The 26477-nt window shown below is 40.9% G+C and overlaps 1 protein-coding gene across 2 annotated transcripts in view; it reads right to left on the bottom strand.

Annotated features, from left to right (window-relative positions):
• The window catches only part of PRKCA (protein kinase C alpha), a 406973-nt gene extending 380502 nt beyond the window's left edge, over positions 1-26471 (bottom strand). For both annotated transcript variants that reach the window (XM_011368504.2, XM_023535630.1), the window contains exons 1-2: positions 26253-26471; positions 23230-23261 (exon numbers count right to left, since the gene is read on the bottom strand). In XM_011368504.2, coding sequence (XP_011366806.1) covers positions 23230-23261; positions 26253-26425 — 205 coding nt within the window. In that variant the 5' untranslated portion in view covers positions 26426-26471. The remainder of the gene's footprint in view (positions 1-23229; positions 23262-26252) is intronic.
• Positions 26472-26477: the final 6 nt, after the last annotated feature.

Here is a 26477-nt window from a genome sequence, read left to right as displayed (position 1 = left end):
TTGGGGCAAATTTTACTGAATGTAAATTGTGCTTCAATAAAGATGACTTTAAAAACTTGAAAAAATCAGGTTTCATTATCAGCTCAACCAGGTTCAAATCTTAGGTCCACCACAAACGACTGCTCCTTGAACTTGGCAAGTTACTGACCCCATGGAGACTTGGTTCCTAGTTCAGGAAGTGGAAGAAAATCTTAGTTTTGAAGCTTGAGAATATGAAAGGGTGCTTGGCTGATGGCTTGAATTCCGTCCTCCACTCTGTCCCCTGCCACCCTTTCAAAGCCCTCAGACAGACAGCTCGGGGTCCCCTTGGGGCCTCCCTGTCCCCTAACTCTTCTTCCCTCCCCTCACCCCCCAGCATTTTTGACTTTGACTCTGCAGAGGAAATGAAAATGATGGGCTATTCTAATCAGATTCTTACGAACGATAAAGGAGACGTGCCCATCAGCAGAGTCACTCCTAGTGAGAAAGGCAGTAAATGCTGAAATCTTTGGTTCCAGACAGGGACCCCACTAGGATCTGGCACTTTCCCAGGACAGGCCCACACTCAGCACAGATCAGAGCTTGAAGAGCATGGGCAGTGGAGAGAAACAGACTTCGGAGCAGAGCGGCAGAGTTCTAGCGCATGGCCTCTCCCAGGAGTGTGAGCTGCATGATGGAGATCAAGCTGACCTAGCCCCAAACACGCAGGTGCAGGCCTGAGACGTGGCTGCCCTCACAGCTGACTCTATCCTACACCGCACATGCTTCTCCTAGGGAGAGGAGGGACAATAGGGCTGTCCCCTCCTTTCAACTCTTCTAGGTGCAGCGTCCTTCCTGACAGATTGTCATTAAAAAAAAAAAAAAATGCAAGTTACTGGGGATGGGGTACAAATAGAGCTAAGAAGGGTAAATAATTACAATATATCTGAATAGCAAAAGGGTAATGATTTACTATATAAAGACTACTTAAAAATTACCCAGGAAAATAAAACTGAATAAGAAAACAAACAAAAAAAAAAACAAAGGATAATGACTTGTCAAATCCTCAAAAAAAGAAATCCAAGTGGCCGATTTTAGTTTGTACCTTGGGGTTTTCCTTCTAGAAATGCTGCTCCATTTCACCACCTAGACGCCTCTGTCTCTTGTAGATTGAGGTAAGAGCCACTAATATTTGTTTCCGTGTCAGGCTTGCTTCTTTTTGGATGGTGCCTTTCAATTTTATCCTGATTGGTTCATTGGCCCTTCTACTAGACTTCAATGCACAATAAGGGAAGTATAACATGCCAGCCTTGTTTGACATTATGTCCAGTATCCCTAAAAAAGCTCTTGACACCTAGTAGGTACTCAAATTCATTCAACAGATAAAGCACTCCCTATGTTTCAGGAATTATTAATGAAAATGGGAAAACCATTTCAATCACTAGCAATGAAACGGATGTGAATTAAAACAACGATGACAAACCATTGTTTGGCTTAATAGGCAATTTGTTTTTAATGATAATATATAGTGTCTGGAAAGATAAGATGAAATGAGCATTTGGCTGAAATGAAATTTAATAACCCTTCTGAAGGTAATGTGATGATAGGGATCAAAAGCCTTAAAAACATTCATATCACCTGTAATCTCCCTTCCAGGACTCTATCCTGAGTAATGAGCTATAAAGAAAAAACTGATACGCAAAGATATTTATCACCGTCTTGTTCATGTTAGTGAAACACGGAACAATGTCAGTGGCTAACAAACAGTAAGATGGTCCACATGACGAAACAGCATACCGATCGTGTTTTCAAAGAACACTTAACTGATGTGAGAAATGTCAGAATGTTTTTCCTTCTAGGGCTAATATTCCACTGAATGTGTATATCACATTTTGTTTATCCGCTCATCCATCGATAGACACTTAAGTTGTTTCAACCTGTTGGCTATATTGTGAATAACAGCTATGAACATGAATGTGCGAATGTCTATTCACATCTCTGCTTTTAATTCTTTGGGGTAGATACCCAGAAGAGAAATTGCCGGATCATACAGTGCTCCTATGTTTAATTTTTTGAGAGCTGCTATATCGTTTTTCACAGAGGCTGAACCATTTTTACATCCCTACCAGCGACACGCAGGTTTCAACTCCTCCACACCCTTGCCTACACTTGTGTTTGTTTTCTTGAGAAGAGCCATCCTAACGGGTGTGCAGTGATATCTCCTGTGGTCGGTTCACATTTCCCTAATGAATAGTGATGCTGAGCATCTATCTTATCTTGAATAAGTCCATGGACCATTCAAGTCCATGGACCATTTTCCAAGTGGGTGGTCACAATATATTATTCAAGTCCATGGACCATTTTCCAAGTGGGTGGTCACAATACATTAAGTAATAAAAGTAGAATCTGAAAATAATTTTTATGCATATATACATTAAAAGAGGAAGGAAGGATAATGAGGAAGATTATAAATGATTTAATTTCTTCTTTACACTTTATTTGCAAAGTTTCTAAAAAGAACATACTGACTAGTACAGTTAAGGGGGAAGAGGGCACTAAAAAATTTTTTAAACCTGAACCCAACCACAAAATCAAGGTTTCAATTAAGAGCATCTTCCTAAAGAGTTTCTGAAGTTGGCCCCAGTAAGAGGAAAGACAACCTACTTCTGCTTGTCCCATGCGGACGTGGAACAGACACACTCAGGCCACAGGACTCCTTGGGGACGTGGACGACAGAGAACTACTCACATTGGCCGGGACTCAATCCCCATCGTTCTCTCCCATGTACATAATCCAGACTCCTTCCTCTTAGCTCACAAACAAGCACACGGCACAGGAGAGTAAGAAACACTCTTCCTCCTCACAGAACTTGAGGACAAGATCAAACAAGGTGAGCCTGTCAACGACCGGCAAAGGGTAGAGTTACAGACAAGACAACTGAACGACCCTAGACATACACGCCTTGATCACTAACGCAGACCCTTTAATACGGACTCGCTATTCAGATGAGGCCATTTTATACTTGTGTTCGTGTGACAAAGGGAAGGCCAGTAAAGGCTGAGTGCTCTGAGGAATACAAACCTTTTCAGCTTTTAGGAGGAACACATTTCCATTCAATATCACTTGTCTTTGTTACAGATTTGTTAGATTCTCTGTAGGGCAAACCTAGTGTATTTTAAAATGATCTGTAACGTAGACTTCCTGCCTCCATGCTGGTTTCTCTTGGAGAGCTATTTTCATGCATGGCGCATGGTTGAGAAGGTCTGGAGAGAAATCTGAAGTTTTCATTTTACCTAAACAAAGATTTCAGCCTCCTTAAAATCATCGGACTCGAGTCACAAACAGATGCCTTAAATACCAGGAACCTAATTTAGACCTCACAGAAAATGAAAGCATGCACCTAGTTTGGATGACAGTCAACAGTGTTAGATTCTAACGTCCCCCTTCCCCCAATTTCCTACACACCCCTCCCCACACCCTGCAGCAGAGGCTATGAAACTACCTGAACAAATGAGATCCCCTAGGTATTGCCAGAATTCCCATGTCCTATTCCAAGAGGTGTTACATTTATACATACTGCTGTGAATGGGGCAAAAGTTGTTTTCTTCTGCTCTTGTATATTCTGAACAAAAAGGAATTGGCTTGCTACCATTGGATTCCAAAGGAAAATACTAATCAAATCTTTAGTAAAACTATAAAAGTGCATTAACAAGACAGATTATGTGTACTTTACATTATCTTTAAGACAGTTTTCATCAAGAAAGGGCTATAGCAATACATTTACCAACCAAGAGATTATACAGTTGTCAGAAATGTCTTTCACAGAAATAAAAACAAAGATGTGGCAGAGACAAAAACAGTCATCTAATATTCTCATTCCTTCCTGTATATGCCATTCCTTCCCCTCCTCCGCTTGAAGGTCACATGGCTTGCTCTGACCAATGAGCTGTGAGACGTGTCGTTCTTGGGCTAAAGCAATGAGAAGCCCCTGCATGATACACTATTCTCTCTTCCCTAGCTTCTGGAGGAAGTAGCTTCATGTTCTGGAGCAGGGGTCCCCAACCCCCGGGCCACAGATCGGTACCGGTCCATGGCCTGTTAGGAACCGGGCCGCACAGCAATGGGTGAGAGTGAACATCCATCTGAAGTTGTAGCCGCTGGCGTCACCGCCTCAGATCATCAGGTATTAGATTCTCATAGGAGCACTGGTCCCTGGTGCCAAAAAAGTTGGGACCGCTTCTCTAAATGCTAAAATCTACAAAACAGGAGAAGAGTCTACGCTCAGTGGATATGTATGAAGAGGGAGAAACAAACCTCTGTTGTGTTCAGCCACTGAGATTTGGGAATCAATGTGTTGCTACAGCTTATAACTTTTCCAGACTTGACTAATACAATGAAAGGATAGATATTAAACACAGGACAGGGCATCCGTCACATGGGAGAGCATAATAAATGTATATGAGTCTTCAAAGGTTAGAGAGAGAGGAGATGCAAAGCGGTCCTATTTATACTCGAGCTCAGAAGAATGAGTCGAGACTAAGGCTAAGGGAAAGACTGGGAGGCCAAGAAGCAGGGGCCAGCCTTTCTTTTAACCCAAACTACCAAGCTGTCAGAATATGCAACTAAGAGTCACATACCCGACCCCCTTGCCCTGATAACCTGAGCCCTAGAAGCAGGGAGCTACAATTCCAAATTACTCGGACATCCTATCTCCCCCCATCACCCCAAAAGCACTCAATAAAACTTATCTTCAGGACTTCCTTTATTAATATCTGAGACACGCCCCCTTGTTAATTCATGGAGTTGCTCCAGGGATTAAAAATATGGAGCGGTTCCTAAAACAGACAAAATTCTTAGGAAGAGAGAACAGAAATAAACAGTCTGAGACGTCATTCCTCTCCAGATCCCCATCAAACCCACTACCAGCCTCACTCACACACACACAGATGAGTCCACAATGTTTTTCCTGTTGCTGTTTTAAAGTCCATCTTATGCCTAAAATTCTGTAATCTCGTTAACGTCAGAGCACATGACCCTCCAAATATCCCTTTGCCTGCAATCATCCTGAGACCCTCTTAACAAAATACTTGAAAATGGAGTTGAGTCTCTAATAGAATATTCTAGCTTAATGAAAATCACTCCCAAACACCAACAAATGTTTGCTTGACTGCTGATCCGTTTTATCTTTTCTGATAGGATGAATAGGTATGACAGCTGCGCGACTCTAAAAAAAATAATTAAGTAGTCCTACTGATATACACAAACGTCCTGAGCAAACAAAGGCCAAGGGGCATTTTGCTCAGGGTTGATACCTCTCTGAGTCACATATGAATTAATTATCTGAAAAGTTTATCTCCCCAGCTGTTTCCTTCTGTAGTGATACCCAAGAGAAAAGCAGAAAGACGGGTCGAGTGAGACCAGCTCAGTGAAAACTGGGTGTTGAATACATAAAAATTTTTTAAATTAAAAAAAACTCAATTTTCTCTCTTTCTAAAGAATGAAAGCAGGGTAACATTTTTTTATCCTGATTGGTTGAAAGAGAGACATTTCTAAGAAACCATAACCTCAACAATGCATGGGAAGATAGAACCATGCTAATGAACATCCCATGACAATAAAGCTCTACCCCCACCAGCCCATCAATGCAGCTCCTGTCGGTAAACCTCACCTCGCCTATAGCAACAGGTCCTCCCCTTGCCTCTGCTTTTCAATACGACAGCCCCTGGTTTTGTCTCGCCCCTACCTCTCTCTTCTGCAGGCTCTTCCTCATCTACACAGCCAGTGAACATCAGGTTCCACTATGCCAGCTGCACTGGCCCTCTCATTGGCTCACTTTGAGACCTCTTCCCAGGTATGCTAATCCTTGCCATTCATTCCATTCAACCTGTAATCAGATGACACCACACATTTGCTCTCCAGCTGTGGCCACCTCTTCTCAGCTCCAATGCCTGAATCCAGCGGGCATTCTACGTTCCTCCCTTTGGAGACTTCTCAGGCACCTCTTTCATTAAGTTCAAAACCATGTGCTCTTCTCCCAAACCTGGTCTTCCTCTAGCTTGCTACAGGACAGTGAGTGGCCCCACCGGCCCTGATCTGTGACCTGCCCCTTGCCTTCCACATCCCATTCATCACCATGCCCAGCTGATTTCACCTTCTAAATAGACCCTAGGCTTGTAAATCTCTTCACAGCCACCACTCCAAAATTCAGGAACCGAGTCTCTCAGTGGAATGAGGACTAGCCACTCGCTAGGCGGCCCCGTCCTTCATATAACAGGCTCGATCCTTCCGAGGAAATTGTGATCAGGCTATTTCCTTCCTTCAAGCTCTTTTACGGACTCCCGTGGCTGAGGGACAAAATCTTCAACATGGTCTAGGACCTTCGAGGTGGCCCCTGCCTTCCTCTCCAGCATCTCCTCACCCTGCACCACATCCCACTCCAGTAATGGGGCTGCTTCTGCTTCCAAGAACACCGAGGGCTCCCTTCTTTCAGGGCCATGCTAGTTACTTTGCCCAGAAGGTTTTTCCTTTCTTCACCCAGATAATTCCTGTTCATCCTTTAAGCTCACATGTTCCCCTTAGGTGAGATGTTCTTGACCCCTCCAGGCCCTTGTTATCCCAGGGCCCTTTCCTTTACAACCCCATAAGCAGTAGAGAGTTATCTATATTGATTACTGGGTTAGTGACTGGGTCCATCACTACAGGGATTATAGCAGGAACAGTCTCTGTTTGACTTATTTATATCTCCAGCATTAGACGTCATGCTTGGTGGATACAGCAGTGTCAAATATACACATACATATACATACATATATATGTATTTATCAGTTATCTAAATTTTTAGACCCAATTTTGTGAAATAATTCTCCTCCAAACTTGTCATACTAATATTCAAATAAATGCTCTCTGACGACTTCAAATTTTTTAAAAAATGAGCAATAGAAATATAAGGACAGAAAGGATGATTTGAAATGAACAATTACGTTATATGGATGAAAGACACAAGTTTTCAGAGCTGGTTTCAAATATTTGGAGGTTACAGAAGTAGAATATGACACAAAAATATAGGAATATTTTTAAATAAACTGATTATCAAAAGGAAATCAAAGGTATCATCTGATATCACTTTTAGCAGATCCCCCCTTATCAAATTTTTAAAATATTAAGAATTTATAAGTACTGGTAAATCAGAGGCCCATCGAAATAGAAACCCAAAATATGAATCTGGTGCCCACATCGGATGTGAGTACACGCTGCGAATTCTAAGGGAAGCTGAGTTTGTAATGGCCAGACTACATCCGACTCTGGTTAAGTTCAACGTTAACTGATCTCAGCAGCTCAAAAGGGCAGACAGAGCAAGCGCACAGCAAACATATACAATTACTCAGTTGTGTCCCAACCTATGGAAAGGACAGAAAAGAGGACGCTCCTAGAAGGTAAAACGTGAGGACTGAAAGTCTTTTATTAAATACAAAACCATTCCACGTATCTCTGAAACGTTCTCCATTTAACATTTGCTAGGCTCCACCGCAGCGTCTGATCCTATCGCCACATCCCACCAGGATGCGAGACAGGAAATTAAAGAGCATGTTCTTACAGATAGATTTTCTATGTTCTATTGTGAGTGATGGGTGGAGGGGGGAGCACCACGGAGGGAAAACAACATCTGGATCCAAACTGTAAAAATGGGGAATTTGCTTTTAAAGATACACAAAGCCATAAAGAATTTACCTTTCAAAAACCACGTTTCGGGTGAAATTTCACAAAAATCCATGTGTGATGAAAAGAACAAAACGAATCCATAATTAAGGTCTATATTCAAATACAAACCTAAACCAGTCACTGTATGATTCAGGCAACACTTACTCTCTGAGCCTCATCGTACACTTGCCTGTCCTCGTTTGGTTGTTAAGCATCTATGTAAAGTGCTTCATACTGGGCCACACTCCATAACGTTAGGTACTGTGGTTATTCCCAGCATCTAGCACAGTGCCTGGTAGATATGTGCTGACTATATAAGTAGATGGATGGTAGCCAGCCATACATGGAGGTTTTAGTGTCTTAACGTCAACCACGTAAGCTAAAACTTCACACAAAAGGCCAGCTTTTTTAGAAGGGAGAAAGGAGAGGGATGAGAGACAGTAATAAAAATTATTTTAAAGGTCAAATAGGACTTGTGCATGCAAAAGCATGCAGTCTTGTAAACTCAAAGTAATCCTGGGGCTCTCTCTAGCTCAAAGGATTGTAAGCAAGCTTTCAAAAAAAAAAAGTCACAGCTAGCCACCCTTCAGAGCTTTTCTGCTTTCCCTTCTCTCTGCTCTCAGTTTTAGGAACACCGTATCCTGACTTGCTTTTCTGAAGAGAACAATCGGCACTCTTGCTACCCTCAGCCAACACTGGGGTTGGGGTACCATAATTTCAGCTTTCGTTAAGGTTCCTATGAGATCAATCACAAAGGTCTACTACTCCCTGTATTTTATTTCCTCTCCGGACTAGAAAAGGGGGGCCCTCCAGAGTGATTACTCGGGTCACAGCTCTGTAAACCACCACAAAACCAAAACATGACTCAAATGCCAGATTTCAACTCTAAGGAGTTCACAGAAATTGGATAGTAAAAAACATTGGCTTGGACCCAGCAGAAGTCAGAAAAACTTAACATTTTACATGCTGCTAAAAAAGAAAAAAAACATCGAGGCATGAACAGGGTTTGGTTTTTTCATCCTAAACAAATCCAGTTCCTGGCTTACAGCCAATTCTCAGCAACCGAGGGTTTGTTTTGCATGAAACTTTGAATATTTCAATGAGAATACATTTAGGAAAATTGTTCAGATCTGCTGATTATTTTTCCGAGATACTACACTTCTGTGGAAGAATTAAAAGATGAGAGAGAAATACATAAACACTGAGTAGCAAGGTGACTTAGCACCCCCAAAGATCTCCGTCCTCAGGAAAGCCGTGCCATGGAGGGGACTTGGAAAGCAGACAGCCTAGGAGTGACAAACGAGTGTGCTCTTCCAGGTCAATCCCAATCAAATGATATGTAATGGCTCCTTGGAGTACCGAGTTGAGAATTCTGAAGTTGAAAGAGGACCGTGATTAATTAGCATTATAGTTAACAGAGCATCCGGCAAGAGTGTCATATGTTTACTACCCAGCAGAATCCAACTCCCCCATTACAAAGAGGACCGAGGCCCAAACCCGCTTCAAACCAAGATGACCTGATTTCCAGTCTAGTGCTCACTTATCACGTAGAAAGGTCTCTTAATTTTTTTTTTTAAACTTATACGTGTTGACTTTCTTAAATAGAAGAACTCTTGAGTGCTCTATGTGTCTAAGTCATACTTATCCAGTTACATTTTAAACTCCCTGATAAGAGTGATCGAGCCCTCTAATTCTCAGGAAAACCCTCCTCCACATCAACAGCTAGAGTAGTTTTGTACACGACACGTCCAAGAGTTGTTTACCATCTGCTTCTTCAAATAGGAACACACCAAATTCACCTCCCGCATGCTTATTCACTTTGCCCCCAGATATCTCAGTGTACAAAAATAACTCTAAAGCCCAATTTTGATCCTGTGTTGGAAATTAAAAGACTGAGAACAACAATAAAAAAGACAGTATGTACAGTCATGTGTGTGAGGTTGAGACAAATAAATGGCTACGTTACAATTCAATTAGCAATTCGTTCCACCACCCCCAATAGGCAGACACACCCCCACACTCGAACATAGTAACACCTCCTGCCCACAGAAGTACCCGGTAAAAACTAAAATGTACATAGAGGTATAATGGACACCACACATTTAGAAAGACCTCCGACAACCTAGTTTTCCACAGGTAGCATGCAAATGTTTCCATATTGCTGTGTACTGTAACATTTAACGTAAACCAATTTAACTAGGTTAACTGTTCTCAATTTTGAATACTTTATTTGATGGAAAAATGATCTATTGTTTTTGTGTCAATATACGTATAACCAACAAGCATGGGAAGTTACGAAGGCATCTTAAAAATCACATGACCCAGGTTGAATCTGAGTATGATCAGACCTCTAGATCCAGCTGCCAGTGTGCTGACCTATGAGCATGTGATCAGCGACTCCTGTGGGAAACTCTACAGGTCCTAAAACAAAGGTTTCTCCCCCAGATAAACAAGAATAAGGGGGTAGAGGATGAAACTGTAGATTAGGAGAGATTCAAGGACATGTCCAATAATTTTTAAGTGTGCAAGACTACACAACAGTGTCCCAGCATCACCACCGTGGGTGATAAAAGGCAGGCATGGAAGTGATGGATCTAGAAGTCACAATAGTGGTCACTTTGGAGGAAGAGACAAGGCAAATGGAGGACGCGATCAAGTTCTGCTACTCGACCTGGGCAGTGGTTACAGGAATGTTGGCTTTATGATGTCTCCTTAAGCCACACATTTGTGTGTGTGGTTTTATATACCTGCGTTTTATTTTACAATGGAAAGTTTAAAAACCATGATCCAATTTCACTCACTAAGAATGCTCTGAAGTTGAACTGTCCAATACAGCAGCCACTCCCCACGTGTGGCCCTTGAACTTCAAAAATAAAAATTCAGCTCCACCACTTCAGGTGTTTAATAGTCAGACTTCAGGTGTTTAATAGTCAGTCAGTGCTACCATACTAGAAAAGTGAAAATTATAAAACATTCCCATCATCGCTCAAAATCCATGAACCAGCAGTAGTCGAGAAAATTAGCTGGCTTTCCAGATCTCTGAAGCTCTATGAATTCCCAGCTCATCTCTCCAGAAAAGACCAGGCAAAGGCATGAGATCCTTGACCTTCAAGGGCTACCATTCCTATTCTCCTTCCTGTAAATAAGAATCCCAATGAGAAGCAATATAAACTCATAGTGACAACCAACTAGCAACCACAGTGACCACAGGCTGACCCCAGAGAGTGGCATCACTCCAATACAATAAGAAGAAGAAAAAAAAAAAGAGTGGTCTGATTTATGATCAAAGAAAACATCTGACTGCACTGATGCATCATCACATACACTACACCCAGACAATTCTGGTAAAAAAAAAAAAAAAACTATTACCTCTAAGACGAAGGAAAAATAATTAGATATATAAAATCCAAAGCAGAAAAAAAAAAGACGTTAGTGGAAAAACTGGTGGAAATTTAAATAAAGTTTATAATTTAGTTAATAATTTCCTGTTCTTGGTAATTATACTCTGCTCCTGTAAGAGGTTAATGCTGAGGGAAGCTGGGTGAGAGAGAGATGGAAACTCTCTATCATTTTTTAACTTTCCTGTGTCTAAAATTAAGGTAAAATTTTGAAGAAAAACTATTTCTTCTAAAGGTTTAAGGAGCTTGATGAGACAGAACTCGTTAGAGCCAAGGATGGCTTAGTCACTTGAGGATGAAATGTGGCTGGCATAAGTCTCAGTTCATGGAATAACACCAAGTCCCTGCTCCCCATCCTAGAACCATCAAAGATTTTTCTGGAAAACTGAACTGAATTATTTGAAAAGGAAGGCTCATATTCAAAACTGGCAATAAGTTCCATATAACAAGAATAAAGGAGCTGTAAATGTGGTGACCTAGAAACTGCCTACCTTTGGCACTTAAATCCTACCAAAAATTTTCAAAATTATTCATATACTTGAAATCAGCAGTGATCATTTTTAACCTAGAATTTCCTAGTTTTGAAGATGATTCAAAGACTCTTGGAACAATAAAGATGGCCAAGAGTATTGTGGAGAAATTCACCAAGGCAAAAAAAAGGAACCATCATTTTGGGCTCATTTCTGTAGCAACTTAGAAATCTTGGACATGAAGAAAAATTTTCCAAGAAACATTTATAAGCCATATTGTGCATAGATTTAGAAAGAAAATATTGAAAAAGGCATGCATAAACGTCCATATTTATTATTAGATCTGTCGTTTTGTACATTTTGTATAGTTTCTATGTCTATTTGCAAGATCAGAACTTCAAATCAACAACACTAAAACTGCAGGAAATAGATGTTTGACCTCTGTACTTGACTATACCACTGCCCAAGAATAATTTCAATTCTAAGTGTGGGGTTATGAATTCTACAGAAGGTAAAACTACCAAATAATAAACTCTACGGTTATATTTAATCGCAATTTGAATCTAGTTTAGGGAGCTACTAAAAACATACATTTGCAGATTACCTAATTGATTTGTACATATATATTTTAGCTAATATGTAAAATGCAAAATCAGCTCTGATGTAGTATCTCAAAGTAAGATCAATTATAGACCAGAAAACAGATGTTGCCTGTTCCCAAAGAATCATGGCAAGAGTTAAAATTAGACAAAGGTCAAAGAAAACTACTTTATAATTTCAAGTAGTCATTTTCCTCCACTACAAATGCAAAGCCTTAACCATTTTTAATACAATATTTTAAATGAGGTCTTTATGTTATCACCAGACTGATAACCTATAAATTGCAAAAAGATAAACTTACAATGCTTACTCAGTAAAATTCCAACACTTTAGATCAAGATGAACATGTATCTGTAAAAGGCACTGCCAGTTTTCAAAGAAAAAAAAAAGGAAACTGGTACCTGCTTTGTTTACACAGGTCATTTTTTTTTTTTTTTTTAATAGAGATTACTGGATAAGCTCCAGTACTCCCTGGCAATAGCACTTAAGATTCAAGACTACAAAATACAGATAAGTACAAAGATTTCTGAGCTACTAAGCAGGAAGGTCTCAGTGGGCCCAGTGTCACTACAGGAAGTTGGGAGCTGGAGACATAGTTGGTCACACTCTTGTGACTGGGTTTACAGTAAGTCACTTAACTCTCATGGCCAGCTCCACAGCTGTAAATTCAAAGACCTCAACTACTCAGCCCCCATAGTCCTTTCTTGCTTTAAATTCTAAGAACAGGGCTCTTCCTGCACCTGTGACTACGGAATTCAGCAAGGAGGTCAAGAAATGTCAGTATTTAAATGTATATGAATTCAGATTATTAACCTGCTCTTAAACACTAGCATGTTTTTATCACCTATGAATACATAATTTAAGCAACATTAAATCCAAAGTTTAATAAGACACCTAGCCCGGTTCTTCCTCAGTGATTAAGTTTTGCCCATCTGACGCGAATATGTTCTATCACTTCAAATGAATATATATTTTTTAGATCCCAAGAAAAAATGTCTAGTTTCAAGTTGTTAGGACAAAATATACAGAATGTCAAATATAACTTGACATAAATGGGACACATGGGAAATGTAAACAAGGGTCAAAAGTTAATGATGCACTTCAGAATTCGGAGATAAAACTTGGCCCTTCATTAATTCTCCTCCAATAGGCCAGTCAGCCAAAAGCACCTTGTCCACAAATGATCCTATCAAAATTAGTATCATGAATGCTTTATTTTCCCTGAGTCTATGCCTTCAACTAAAATTCATTAAAAGAATTAGTATTACCTCTCATTATCATAGTAACTGAAGAATTTAATCAGCCCAGAGTCTTGCCCAATGAGTTATCCTATGGTCTCTAGTAGCTTTACTTTTTTATCTTAATTATTCTTCTATAGCATTTCATTAGATTCCTCCTAGACCACCATGGCAAGTCTTAAGCATACCAACAATTCCAGCTCCTGCCCAATAATTAACCTTTATAAAATGCAATTTTGCAAGTTAATTTGCACACAAGAACGGACTTCACTCGGTACCAGCTGTGGTGCAAGTAAGCAAAAAAAGGAAAATATGGACAACGCATCTCAGCCCTTAAACCTAAACTTGAACTTGGACCTAAAGAATAAAAAACAAACAAAACAGTCCTGCATGCTTCTGATTTAAAATGAATGATCACTTAATTTTAAACCTGTAGTATAGAGACAAAACGAATCAAAACAGGAGAATGATGAAGTTTTCCCTGTTAATGAGTCACTCAGATCAAAATAGCTGATGTGAAATCAAAGTGACAAAAATCACGTTAGCAAAATCAAACAAACTCAGCATGTGAAAGAATGAGATTTACTCAAAAGAAGATTTCAACGTTATTATTAGGCAAATGACTCACCACATGATTTTTATAATCCACCTATTAAATGATAAACATCCATACACAACTTCTTACGGTTACAGCTACATTAAGAAAAACACCTTTTCCTTAGAAGAAAATAAGTATGATTTAAAATGCTCTGCATTGTAAATAGTTAAGAATCAGGTTGCAATATCGAAAAAAAATTTTTTGAGTTATCTCCCATTTTCACATTTTAAGATAGTTGTATAGGTACATGCATTAATTCACAAGAAAATAATTTAAGCTCATTTATTGCCATTTAACTTTAAGCCATACCCCAACGGAAGCTAATGAAAGCCTTTACAAGCATGAGCCTAACTTTCTTGAATCAATAAGTTTTATTCCAGTTGCGACAAACAACATCACTAATCCCACTTTATTAGAAAACCTGAGGGAAGAAAAACAAATGAAGAGAGAAGTAAAAGAGATTGGCTACTTACCTGCATAGCTTCAGACATTAAAAAACAACTACGATTAAACACCTTTACTCAATCTGCCTGCTCTCAAAGCCACAGGACTACAGATAAGCTACTTCTCTCTGCCCCAGCAGAGCGGGGGCAGGGATGCCAGCTCCTATAGAATGGTGGCATATCATAAGTACAAGTCAGAACAGCAGCAGTACTATGTGAATTTTTATTTTGCAATTCTGAAATCCAGATGAAAATCCATCTTCTGCTCTTACCATCCTTCACGAAGGTTTCTGATTAGGGATATGACATCGTCTCTCTGAATTTAGGCCCATGGAAAAGAAAGGAAGCACTGATAATGAACCAGAAATTTGGACAAAGTTAGTATATACTTTTTAAAGTAGAAAGTGCTGATTTTAAATATGTAAATGTTTTATTTCTTCAGCACTTCCCTTACTAATGCATACCAACACGTCTAGTATAACTCAGTGTCACATCCTCAGTCATAATTTCCATGCTGTAAGACCCTGGACTTTTCAACAGTGATACTGTAAATCAATAGTAACAGCTTCATGACAGTAGAGATTCTCTGAATAGTGTCAAAGTACACTTTCTAAAACAAGAAGTCATTTTCTAAGCTTCACTACAATGTATCTTTCATGGACATGCAAGCTTTAACCTCTTGTAATTGCAACATTTTTCTAAAAAAGAGAGCATGACATACAAATACAAAAGATACAAAAAGGAAATAATGTATTAGCGTAGAAGAACAGTATGTGGGGGAAAAGCGTAAAGCAGCTCCGCACACATTTCTCCAATCTGTTCTTCCCTTCGGAGTTTGGGGACCGGCACCGACAGCACCTCAAATAGTCTGGCCTCCTTTCCAGTCCACACTGCTCCCTGAATGTACAAGTCACTTTCGTGCCTCTTGTCTTGCTCATGTTACTTCCCCACTTTAGAACAGCCTCTCCCATCTCTCCGACCGAAGGGAATTCTATGCCTGCATCAAAGCCCAAATCCAAAGACACCTCTTCTGAGCCCAGAAGTCTGTCTGTCTCCTCCAGACATGCTTCGACACTATTTCATCAAGATTTATATGACGACGTGTTGTTTCTGAGTTGCTTCACTCCGAGCTCCCTGATGCCAGACGTTGTCCCATGCTCTGCACTCTCTGGCACAATAGACACAATGGAGGTCTGTGTCTCTGGCACGATCTCCTGCGATCGGGAGTAGGCACGTAAGTGTCACCTAGCTGCACTCTTCACTCTCCTACACCTCCAACCAAGTTAGTGTTGGCAGTGTACAAGTCTGAGACAAAAGGGGGACTGTGAGGTGGCAGAGAGCACCTGGGTAAACAACATGGAGTCTGGACCTGTCCGCCTGGGTTTGAAGCCCGGCTCCCCCATTTCCTGGGATCTTGGGCAAGTTACTAAACTTCTTTGTGCCTCTGCTTCCTCATCTGTAAAATGGGGATGATAACACTCTTTAGCCTTTTCAGAATTGGTGTGAAGATCAAACGAGTTAATGAAAACTGCTTGGACCAATGTCTAAGAGTAAGCATTACATGGGTGATTGTTATGTTTCAAGTATAGGAAAAGCTCTAACCAGACTTTGCCCACTGCTATATACACACATCACTACCAGACTCATGGTCTCACTAACAGGGTAAATGGCACTACTAGGAATTAGATCATTTCTAAGAGAATTTTGCTCAGAGTTCAGCTATTAACAGGACTCTCCTATCCTATTTCTCATCCAAATTTGTCCAAGTTGGAGCGAAACTTATTTATAACACCTTCACGTCTCGTATTGCCATCCTCATTATTTATCTCCTAACTGCCTAGTGGAGTCATCCCAGATAATATAGATGGATCCTATATTTCCCCAAAATGCCAAAACTAGAGATGTATAGATATTGTGGGGGGGAAAGGGGGGCAGGGGGAATCACGGCAAGTAAAGGCATTAAAGATGAACTTTCCTCATACTCTTACTTTGAACTTGCTCTAAAATATTTCTTATCCTCTGTTGACAATTAATCAAATCATTCCCTCCATTCCATTTTTTGATAGAAATCTATTTCCAGAAACCATTTTTCCCTTTGCATAATTGAATAGAGAGGGAGGTTTAATGTAGCTATAGTAATTTCAATTAGATTTGACTGTTAATACTGTGCCAGTACGGACATGTCCCCGTCTCAAGTTAAAGTCTAACATGAGGTTTCACTTTGGTAGAAAACAAGACCCGATATAAAGGGTTTGTCATGGAAACTCTGACAGATAGATGAGGACGGTAAAGCCTTAATCCTGTCCCAAGAAATGTTTCGTGTTTCCATTAAAGGCATTGTTCCTTCCTCTAACATAAATCCAGGATTTGTAAGAACCCGAGGTCTCCACTTGGCTTTGAAAAATGTCTTCTGCGGAATTGTTAGGATCTGAACCCACGCTCCACCCCACCAGCCTGGTAAGATCAGCACTCTGATTTCTAAAACGAGGACACTATCCCGAGCTTAATGGGGTGCTTTTGGAATGAAAGTCTATAAAATATGAAAGCTCCTAGATGTCCAGCACATCGCACCATTTAATAAATAAGTTTTTCTTTCCTCTCAGCTGAATAAAACTTTTAAAGTGATAACTCAGGTACAACCGTACCTGATCCATTCTCTCATCCATTCCTACTCAGACATGGAGGCACAGAAACCTTTCAAGTACAGGATGTACCCGAATCCCCAGAATAAACAAAATTGAGCTACTACCCCCCTCTGGAGCATTACAATGTTGTTTCGACTATTAGCAATCTCAAAGGAAAACAGATTTAAAGGGCTGTACCAAACGCGTGTACTTTAGCTGGTTTTAATTTTTCCCCTTGTCCTCCGTTTCCTCCCTCCTGCTGTGGCCCATAACATGCTCTTATTTATGACAATAAGACTCGTTTCTGATGCTTGGGTACTTTTCTAAAGACAGACGTCAAATTAAGTGCTTTGTTACTGTACCAATTTTTTAGGTTTAGCATAACATATAACTTGTTATAGATACAAATTAAAATTTTCTGCTCCACGTTTTGAATAAATATGCTTTGCTTCAAAGTACTTTTTAAAAGCTATCTAGAGATCTACCCTAGTTGACATCACTTTGGATTATAAACTAGATTTAAAAAAAAAAAATAGTAAGCAGGTAGAAGTCTCTGTGATCCTTTTGGTTGTGCACATTCATATCATCTCTCCCAATATTTATATAATCATACGCCCAGCAAATATTTACATAGTGTCTACTGAGAGCCAGGCACTGCATTAAACACTGGAGACACAGAGTAGAAGCCTCAGTCCTTGCTCTCAAGGCTGGCAGAAGAGACAAACTTTACAGGATAGAGGTCTCATGACAGGGAGAGCAACCAGAACGGCAGGAGAGCGGAAAAGGGCTGAGCTACACTTTAGGTGAAGACTCACAGGTGAAACAGGCATTCTGTGGGCAAAAAAAAGAGGTCGAGGAAAGAAGTAAAAACTTTCTGGGAAACTGCCACTGATTCAGAATGACTGGGAGGATGGAAAAACATCCTTGGATGAGTCTGAAAATGCCAGGCAGCGAGACTTGAGACAGAACGTCCTCCCGAGGAGCCAGACTGCATCTGAGAGGGAAGCTCGGAAATCAACGCAATTCTGAAATCGGAACGTTCTGAAGGAAAACAAATGGGCAAGCTGGGGGTTAATTCCGCTGAAAACTTAAATTGGAACATCATGCAGTTGAGCCAAACACTCAGAGAGCAGTAAATCATTTCACCTTAAAATCAAAAAGATTCTTCCTCAAAAATATTAGGTTTCTACTACCTAGGATAGTCACTTCATAGGCTGCAACATCAGCTTCTGGTGGGAGGTGTGTGTGTATAAAATAAAACTTTCGCCTGATGTACTAAGTACGCTTTCAAAAGCCATTAATCAGAAATCACTCTGTGGCAGGTATACAGCAACAAATGGGAACACCCAACACAAGCTTCATCCATGTGGCCCTATTCCTAACAAGCGTTAATGCATCTCTGCAGAGAAAAAAACTATTAAAAGAAAAGCATTTCTAACTGCCCAGCTCCACTGCACTTTTCTGTATTGTAGGTATTACTGACATGCTTTGAAGCTGAAATGCTTTGATCTGACCTCAGTTCAAAACCTCCCAGTTTTAAATTATACTCACTCTTCCGTGGGCCTATCTGGAACTATATAGATCACTCCAAGAGCTCATCTTTGGTTAACACAGCTTCCAATTTGCGGGGCAGTAACCAATGAGAAGTGAGGGGCCAGGCTGCTGATCCCTGTTTTGAAGATAAAGGATGGAAAATCCCAGCATCGCCTTTGAAAACAAGTGAGCTGAGCTTAGAGGTGGCCAACACAGTCCACGAGAAGGACAAGCACTCTGTTGAAGGAGGCCGACCTCGCAATTCTGCCCAGCTCAGACCTCGGACCTCGGTTCCCTTCTAGTTCCTGGCGCTTGGTGTCCACGCTGCTTGCCTCTCAGAACCCAGTGGACTACGAGAATAGACACCCTTTCCTTAAAAGCTGCCAATTCAATTCACTTTCTCTTGAAAGTCGCCCTTCTATCAGCTTGGTTTTCTGGAATTCTTAGGTCATACAGCCAAGAGGATCTCATTTTTTTTCTTCCCACACACATCAACCTACCTTCTTACAGGAGAAGTATAAAACACCATCCCGCTCAGGTGAGCCGATGGACAATATCTACCCTGAAACAGGCCTTCAAAATGAAATGTCAGTGAAGGCGAGCTGATTTTTAACCCTTAACTACTGGAAAATACAGAGCTTCGGTGTTAATGACAGTATTTGATATGTTCTTAGCAGGGAAATGGCTCAAGATTCAAAAGTGCTTCACGGTGGCAGCTTGAAAGCACGGGCTGGCAGTACATTCTAATTTGTGACATCAAACAAAAGGGAAAGAAGAGAAAAGGCAGGGGAAACAGGTTGAGGAGAACCAGATCTAACAGACTACGTGAGTAACTGGCATGTCATGTAAGCGGGTCACAGTCGGAGAGGCGGTTTCTATCACTGTAACTGGAGAAGCACGTGAGTCTTGCTAACTCTGAGGAGGAAAAAAAAAAAAATTGAGTTGGCTCATCCCCTTTTCCAGTAGTGAAAGTAATAGATAAGACTGTTTAGGCTCCGGTGCCCCAGACCAGGAGAACCTTCGACAGCTCGGTGGATCGTTCTGCTCTGGGACAAATGGTTTTGGAAGCAGCCAGGGCAAGACAGAAACTCCCCATTGGAGAACAGATCTTCCAAGTGAATCTCAGCTTCATTGAGGACCAAGCCAGACAAGCCTACCTCCTTTTCTCCCTCTCCTTTCTCTGAAAAAACATATGGGCAAGGAGCAGCTCTCCACTAGCCTCGTGGAAATGAAACAAACACTGAGCAGATCACATGAACCCACAAGATGTTATGCCAAAAAAAATCAAAAGGCAAATTCGAGTCATGTCATTTCAAGGGTCATTTCAGACCTGCAATACAAAAGGACAAGCTTGTCTTCATCTCTAAGAAACTTAAGAAAAGTGCTTCACAGCTTCTAGGTCTACCCTGCGCCCTTCTCCCAAGTGTTTAAGGCCCTTGGTTTCACTGTTTCAGACAGGCAATTCCCACGATGGGATCCTCCTGTGTTACCTGCCCTAGCAATGTCAATGTTCACGGTTGTAACTCTGTATTTCAATATAAGAATGGCATGGAGTCCACTAAGTGAACGTGGGAACAACCCAATAAATCTCTCTTCAGAAGAGTTTCCTGCTTCCATTCACGCTGTATCTTGGAGAAGGGGAGAAGTGAGAAGTACTCTTACATGCTTTTAGTACATGCTTGTAAAATGTAATGCATTGTAAATGGCATAGATTACAAACCCAGTTTTAAGGACTAAAACTCATTTCTTTAGTCTTCCGATTCTGACTTAACATTTACTAAGTAAAATGATGGCAAACGTTTTAGGCTGAAAGCTGTCTTACCACATGAATGTATGACTCATCTGGAGCAGATGCACCTCTGGTTTATAAAAGCAAATTCTGCTATAGATATTTCTCTACTGACCAAAGCAACATGACATAGAGCTAGAAGACGCTCTGCCTCCACCGAGTGAGAGAACTGATGGGAAGCAAGAGTAGTCTCAAACTCCAGCTGCCACCCCAGAGGAAGTGTTGCCAAAGGCACAGATAAGACTTATTCCACTGAATAAAGCTGAGACTATCAAACAGAACCAAGAGGAAAAGTCTAGAGTACAATGAGAAAACATTTTTAAATGGTCAGATGTTAGAAACATTTTTGAGAGCACCCGACTAGGAAATGTCAGGTAACTTGTATTTGTACAATTAAAAAGCATTGTTCTGAGCCAATATGTCCTTAGTTTACAAAAAACAATAAGATATAATGGACTAGCATGTACCTACTGGAAGTCCAACGTAGGTGACATACTAAACAAAATGGAACAGCATGTTACGAATGGGTTTACACTTGAAATGGTTTGTCGGTTAAAATTTATAAATGCAGTATGGGAACTCATTAAAGAGACATAAGGTTTAACTCTTCGCCAAAACAAAGAACAGTCCAGAAAGCATGGAGTCACAGCTCTAAATTGTCTCATTTGTAAATCCTGAATTCAAGTACCAGGTAAAGTAAGGTAATTCGCAGGAAAAATACAAATGGCTAAAACATGTTTGAAGAAACACCCTCATCCAGGAGATGGAAAAAAAAAAAGCCCTTTTTCACCTACCAGAGCAAAAACATAAAAGATTGATATCATCCAATACTAGTAAGAATGAAGGGAAAGGGGTACTTCTCAAATCAATACTGACAATGTGAATTGGAACCTATTTGGAGAGCAACTTAGCTGTACTCATTAAAATTTTAAATGTACACACAGACTTCTAGGTATCGTAGAAATACCTATACTAGTGTCCAAGGATATTGACAGTAGTATTTGTACTAGTAAGAACTTAGAAACAATTAAAATATCCATCAGTGGAGAAATCGTTGAATAAATTTGCGATATTTGCATATGCAACACCAAGTGAGATAAAATTGATGTTTTGACATGGAAGAATATCCACCTCATACTACTGAGTGAAAAACTTAAATTGCAGAATGATTAAGAATTTGATCTCTTTAAATAACAAAATATATGTGATTGAATGAATGGATGTCTTAAGTAGAAGGGAGAAGGGTATATTCAATTTTATTTTATACGGTGTTTGCAATTTTTGTATCACTTTTATAATTTAGGTAAAAGGGAACTATGCTGACAGACTATTAATCTGCTAATCCACTAAAAGTTCAATAGATACTCTCTGGGAAAACCATTCAGGTCTTCTCCGCCCCGCCCGCCTCCCACGGCCTACTAACCCACCCACTTGTTGATTTCATCAACAAAATTTGCTCAGACGAGGGGTCTAAAAAGAACCAATATTATCCTGAGTTCTTTACATGCAGAAAATGATAGTTTTTAAACATAACATACCCACTTTGTACTTGATAATATTTAGAAAATTTAGCAAACACTTTTTAATAAGTTTCCATAGGTCCCCACACAAACACCACCAAAAACATGAGATGTGAATCGCGTTAGCCCACAATCACAAGTTTACATCTTTAAGCTTCCTAAAATCACGTTCAAGCCTAGGCCCAAATATTGCCTACGAAGTTCCGCTCCCCAACTCCGGGAAATGGGAAGAGCTACATGTTCATCTTTCATAAAGAGACTAATGCAACATGCCTTTTCTTCATTCTTTTTTAAAGGAATGTCCCTTGATTTCCCAAAGTAACTCAAAATGTTTTATTCAACAAAGGTTTTAAGCACACTGTGGAGAAAGGTGGAGTGTTAAATAATTACACCATAAAATACCTGTATTTAAAACGTTTAGAAAATGTATATAAGAAACAAATTCACAAATTTTCAGATTTTAATGGTAATGAACTTACTAGCACAATTTTAAAGTTACAAAAAGTACAAACAGTGCCTCTCTAATGTGCTTATTAAATAGTGTTAGGATATTTTCCAGGCTAGGATGTACTTTCCACTTGCCCTAATAAACCTGTGCCCAGATGGGAAATGTAACCAGAACTAAATAAACATAGTATAGATGGTGAGAGCCAGAACGTGGGCTAATCAACCTGGGATGCCTTCACGAGCTATAAAATGGTTTTTAGAAAAATAAATAAAACGTTTAAGCAAATGGAGTATGAAAAGTTAGATATTTGATATGTGTGAAATGTAACTATAAATCAGGAAGAGACTGACTTTTTTCTGGATGAAAACAGATACTATATGTTGTCACATATTTAAGCCAAAGGAAAAATGGGCCTCATACTACAGTAACCAGTCATCTACTTTAAAATGTGCAAACTTTGTTTTGGATGACAATTAGTAATCAAAACAAACAAACAAACTTATTAGTATAATGTATGCCTAAAATTAATTAGGAGTCCAACTCAATGCATATGAGATGAACAACGAAAACGGAGGAAGAAGGAAAAAAAACACAGGATTACAGAGAGATTCCTTTTCTGAACACCCACACGAAGACAGCAGTTTCTGACAAGAATGTTCTTGGCAAAAGAAAATTATAGAAAGGTTTTTCCTCCAATAAAGAGGCAGCTCTATATGCAGATGACTAGGCAATACCGCACGATTTTTTTTTTTAAGGCCCCAATTTACAGCTCTCGTATTTCAAAAATATCCAAATAATCTTTTTTTTTTTTTTTTTTGGATGACAAAGAAAAGCTAACTGGAAATACTGTTCCTGTGTGGAATGCTCATTTTCATGTTGTGCTTGAAAACAAAATCCAGTATGGCAGCTTACCTTGGCACTGGAAGCCTTGTTTCCCAAACCCCCTGAAAAACAAACAAGAACAAAATATCTTAATATATTTTGAATTGGATGCCATGTTTTAAGCCAGTTATGTGGCAAAGCACTCTCCAGGTTAAAGGTCTGCACATAAAACCCAATGATTTGATAGGAAAAACAGGCCTAAATAGCTTAGGTTACTATGTAAATTCAACTCTGAAAAAAAAAAAAAAATCTATCTGGCCCTAAAGGCTCACTGAACTATTTCAACGTATCAAGGTTCTTTCCAAGTGTTTACAGTGTTATAGGTACTTACGTTTTGAGACAAGAATTGTATATTCAAAGTTATTGGCTACAATATAAAAATATAAAGAACCTTACGAGGAGAAAAAATAGAAATGGCTTAATTTGGTCCCTAAAGACCAAATGAAAATAGTTTTTTCTCTCAACAGACAGTTAAAAAGTGGCTTCGTCATTTGTTATGAATTTGTTTAAAATATTTGCCTAGAAATTGCCAAACAGCACCACTCTTAACATTAAATTTTGGCTTTAAAGGAGTCAGATCTTACACAGTATTATTCCTGTTTGCATTTGAGATTATGATCTAATTTTTACTGAAAGCCAATAGCATTTGAAGCACAGAGGCTATTTTGTTCTTGTAAATTACTTTAGAGAATTTACTCTCTAAGCAGAGAACCTTGACATGGGCATTAAATTGCAAACACCATTCCAACTAGGATGAACTGCATTAATTTTCAGAAGGTTATTAGTCATAATCTCTTGCTTCACACAGCGTTTTAAGTTTACAAAGCACTTCACATTTCTTTATTATTAACTTAGTCTTCCCCCCAAAATACTTAAAACCCAAACATTTAGTTTCAAAATATCAGTGCTTTAATGTTTAAATAAAACTCATAAATTAAGGACCCATAGAAACAATGAAAGAAAACTGAAAAAATTAAAACCACTGCTAGACAAGCCTGGTGAATATTTTCCTAGAACTTCCAAGTGGCTGCTTTATAGTTAAGTAGAGAAATGTTACAGGAATTCCTCAGGAAGTCTTTTATTTTCCACTTCACCTTACACCTGGTGACCTGACGTGCCACTTCAGGTCACCAGGGGCAATTCCTCCAGAGCAACTGATAATGGAAAGACATTAGCTAGCCTAGCTTTGTTTGTTGGAGTGCCTTTTCTAACTTACCTATATACTTCCTGCAAAAGACATCAGCAGGCTAACTGTTCTTTAATGGAATTTCACAGTTGACACAGCCGGCTGAAGACTTCCTTTTAAATGAAATGTCCTTTCTTTGCCTCATGCTCCAAGAACTTATTTTAAATAGCCTTACATACACTTATCTACTCCTGTGAACACAAATTGTTTCACAGGCTGACTTAATTACATGATGGAAATCATTCACAGGGGTGGCTGTGCTTTTCATAAGTGTACTTAGTAGCACCACATTGGTGGGACTCCCTTAGAGATGATTTCCCCAGCTGTGAATTCAAATAAAGCCATCAATAAAAGCAAGCACATGTGTGGGGCTCTCAGAGATGATCTTCCCTGTGTATGATGGATTCAAATAAAGCCATCCATAAAAAAATTAGAGCGCCTCATTAGCACCACGTTTGTGAGATTCACTCTTTGAGATGTTTTCCCCCAGATGTGATGGATTCATACAGAGCCACCCATACTTCTCCCTAGGGCCCCAACAAGATACATGTGCCACACAGCCAGCTGATGGCACCGTGCACTCTGTGGCACTGCCACCCTGATGCAGCTTCTCCACGCATCTCTATGAGAGGTAAGAGCTAAGGGACCCTAGCCACAGCTCTGACTTAGGGAGCTTGGGAATGTATCAATGAAGGAGGCAGAAGAGGCAGGTAGCAATCTAAAAAGAAAACGACAGCTCCTCAGTGGAGCACCTAGAGTTCCCTTACTTCCAGCTTTCTAACTTTTCTTTGGGGGGGGGGGAGGTAACTGACCCTTTGAGAATCAGTTAATCAAAGCTGTAATTATCTCACCAAAAAAAAAAAAAGAAGCACAAACAATTTCACCTAGTTTTGCAGGGTTCAGAGGTCCCTGAAGACCGTTCATTTATCAAGTCCCCGGGGTTAAGAAAAGCTGAATTCATTAGAAATTACCTGAACTCTGACACTTTCAGCCCTTAGAATATTTTTCTTAAATAAAGCCTCTGTCCTCATCAACAGGGTTACAGGTTCTAATCTCGTGTTGACAGGGTCTATTTTAAATGACTCCCTCTGCCTTTCTGCCATTTGCCTGCTCGATTTTAATTCCCCCTCCCCCACTGCAAGCTTTCAACAGTTTGCTGCCTCTCCTCCCTCTCCGGGCTCACCCAGGAAAGTCAAAGTCTTTCCGTGCCCAGCAGATACAAACTACAGTAGGCAGGGACCCAAGGTTCCAGTGGAGTGCACGCCCGATAGGAAACGTAGAATACACAGAACCCGCCGCCGCCCGCCCCGAACGCGCCCAGCCCGGCTCGCCAGCCGCTCGGACCGCGCGGCGCTCTGGCCGCGGCTCCCGCGGTTCCTCCCGGGGCTGGTTCTCGGGGAAGCTCTGCCCCCTGGATTCTCCTTTCCACTTTCCCCTTTTGCGCACATCCCGGCTTCTCCGCTGTCTGCACGGAGGGCGGTTGCGCCCGGGGCGACGGGGGCAACGAGCCCCGTGGAGGGGATCGGTGTCACCCCCGCGCGCGGACAGGCTCCCTCCCGTGGCAGGGTGTGTGTGTGTGTGTGTGTGTGTGACCGGGAGGCGACTTTCCTGGGAGTCCTGCCCCCCGAGGCAGTGGCCCGGGCGTACTCGAGTCATTCCGGGCGGGAGTTCGGACTCGCACCGGCTCTCCAAGTTCCCCGCGTGAGTCAGCCCTGGAGTGGACCCGCCTGCACTCGGGGCGCTGGGGCGAGCGCGGGTCCCCCCGGGGCCAAGAGACCCCGGACCAGAGAGGGACTGGCCGCTCTCTGGGGCGCCGCGAGAGGGGTCCGGAGTGGCTGTCCGTGCGCCCCGCCCCGCGCGCACCTACCAGATGAAGTCGGTGCAGTGGCTGCAGAAGGTGGGCTGCTTGAAGAACCGGGCGATGAATTTGTGGTCCTTCACCTCATGCACGTTCTTCTGTCTCAGCGCCCCTTTGCGCGCGAAGCGGTTGGCCACGTCCTGAGACGCTGTGGAATCGTTGGCCGGGAAAACGTCAGCCATGGTCCCCCCCAACCACCTCTTGCCTCCACCGGGGAGCAGCAGCCGGGGAGGG

The sequence above is a fragment of the Pteropus vampyrus genome, unplaced genomic scaffold, assembly GCF_000151845.1.
Source record: "Pteropus vampyrus isolate Shadow unplaced genomic scaffold, Pvam_2.0 Scaffold143, whole genome shotgun sequence".
NCBI classification, from domain to species: Eukaryota; Metazoa; Chordata; class Mammalia; order Chiroptera; family Pteropodidae; genus Pteropus; species Pteropus vampyrus.
The sequence above is the reverse complement of the archived record's forward strand: the minus strand, read 5'-3'. Positions and strand labels throughout refer to the sequence as shown.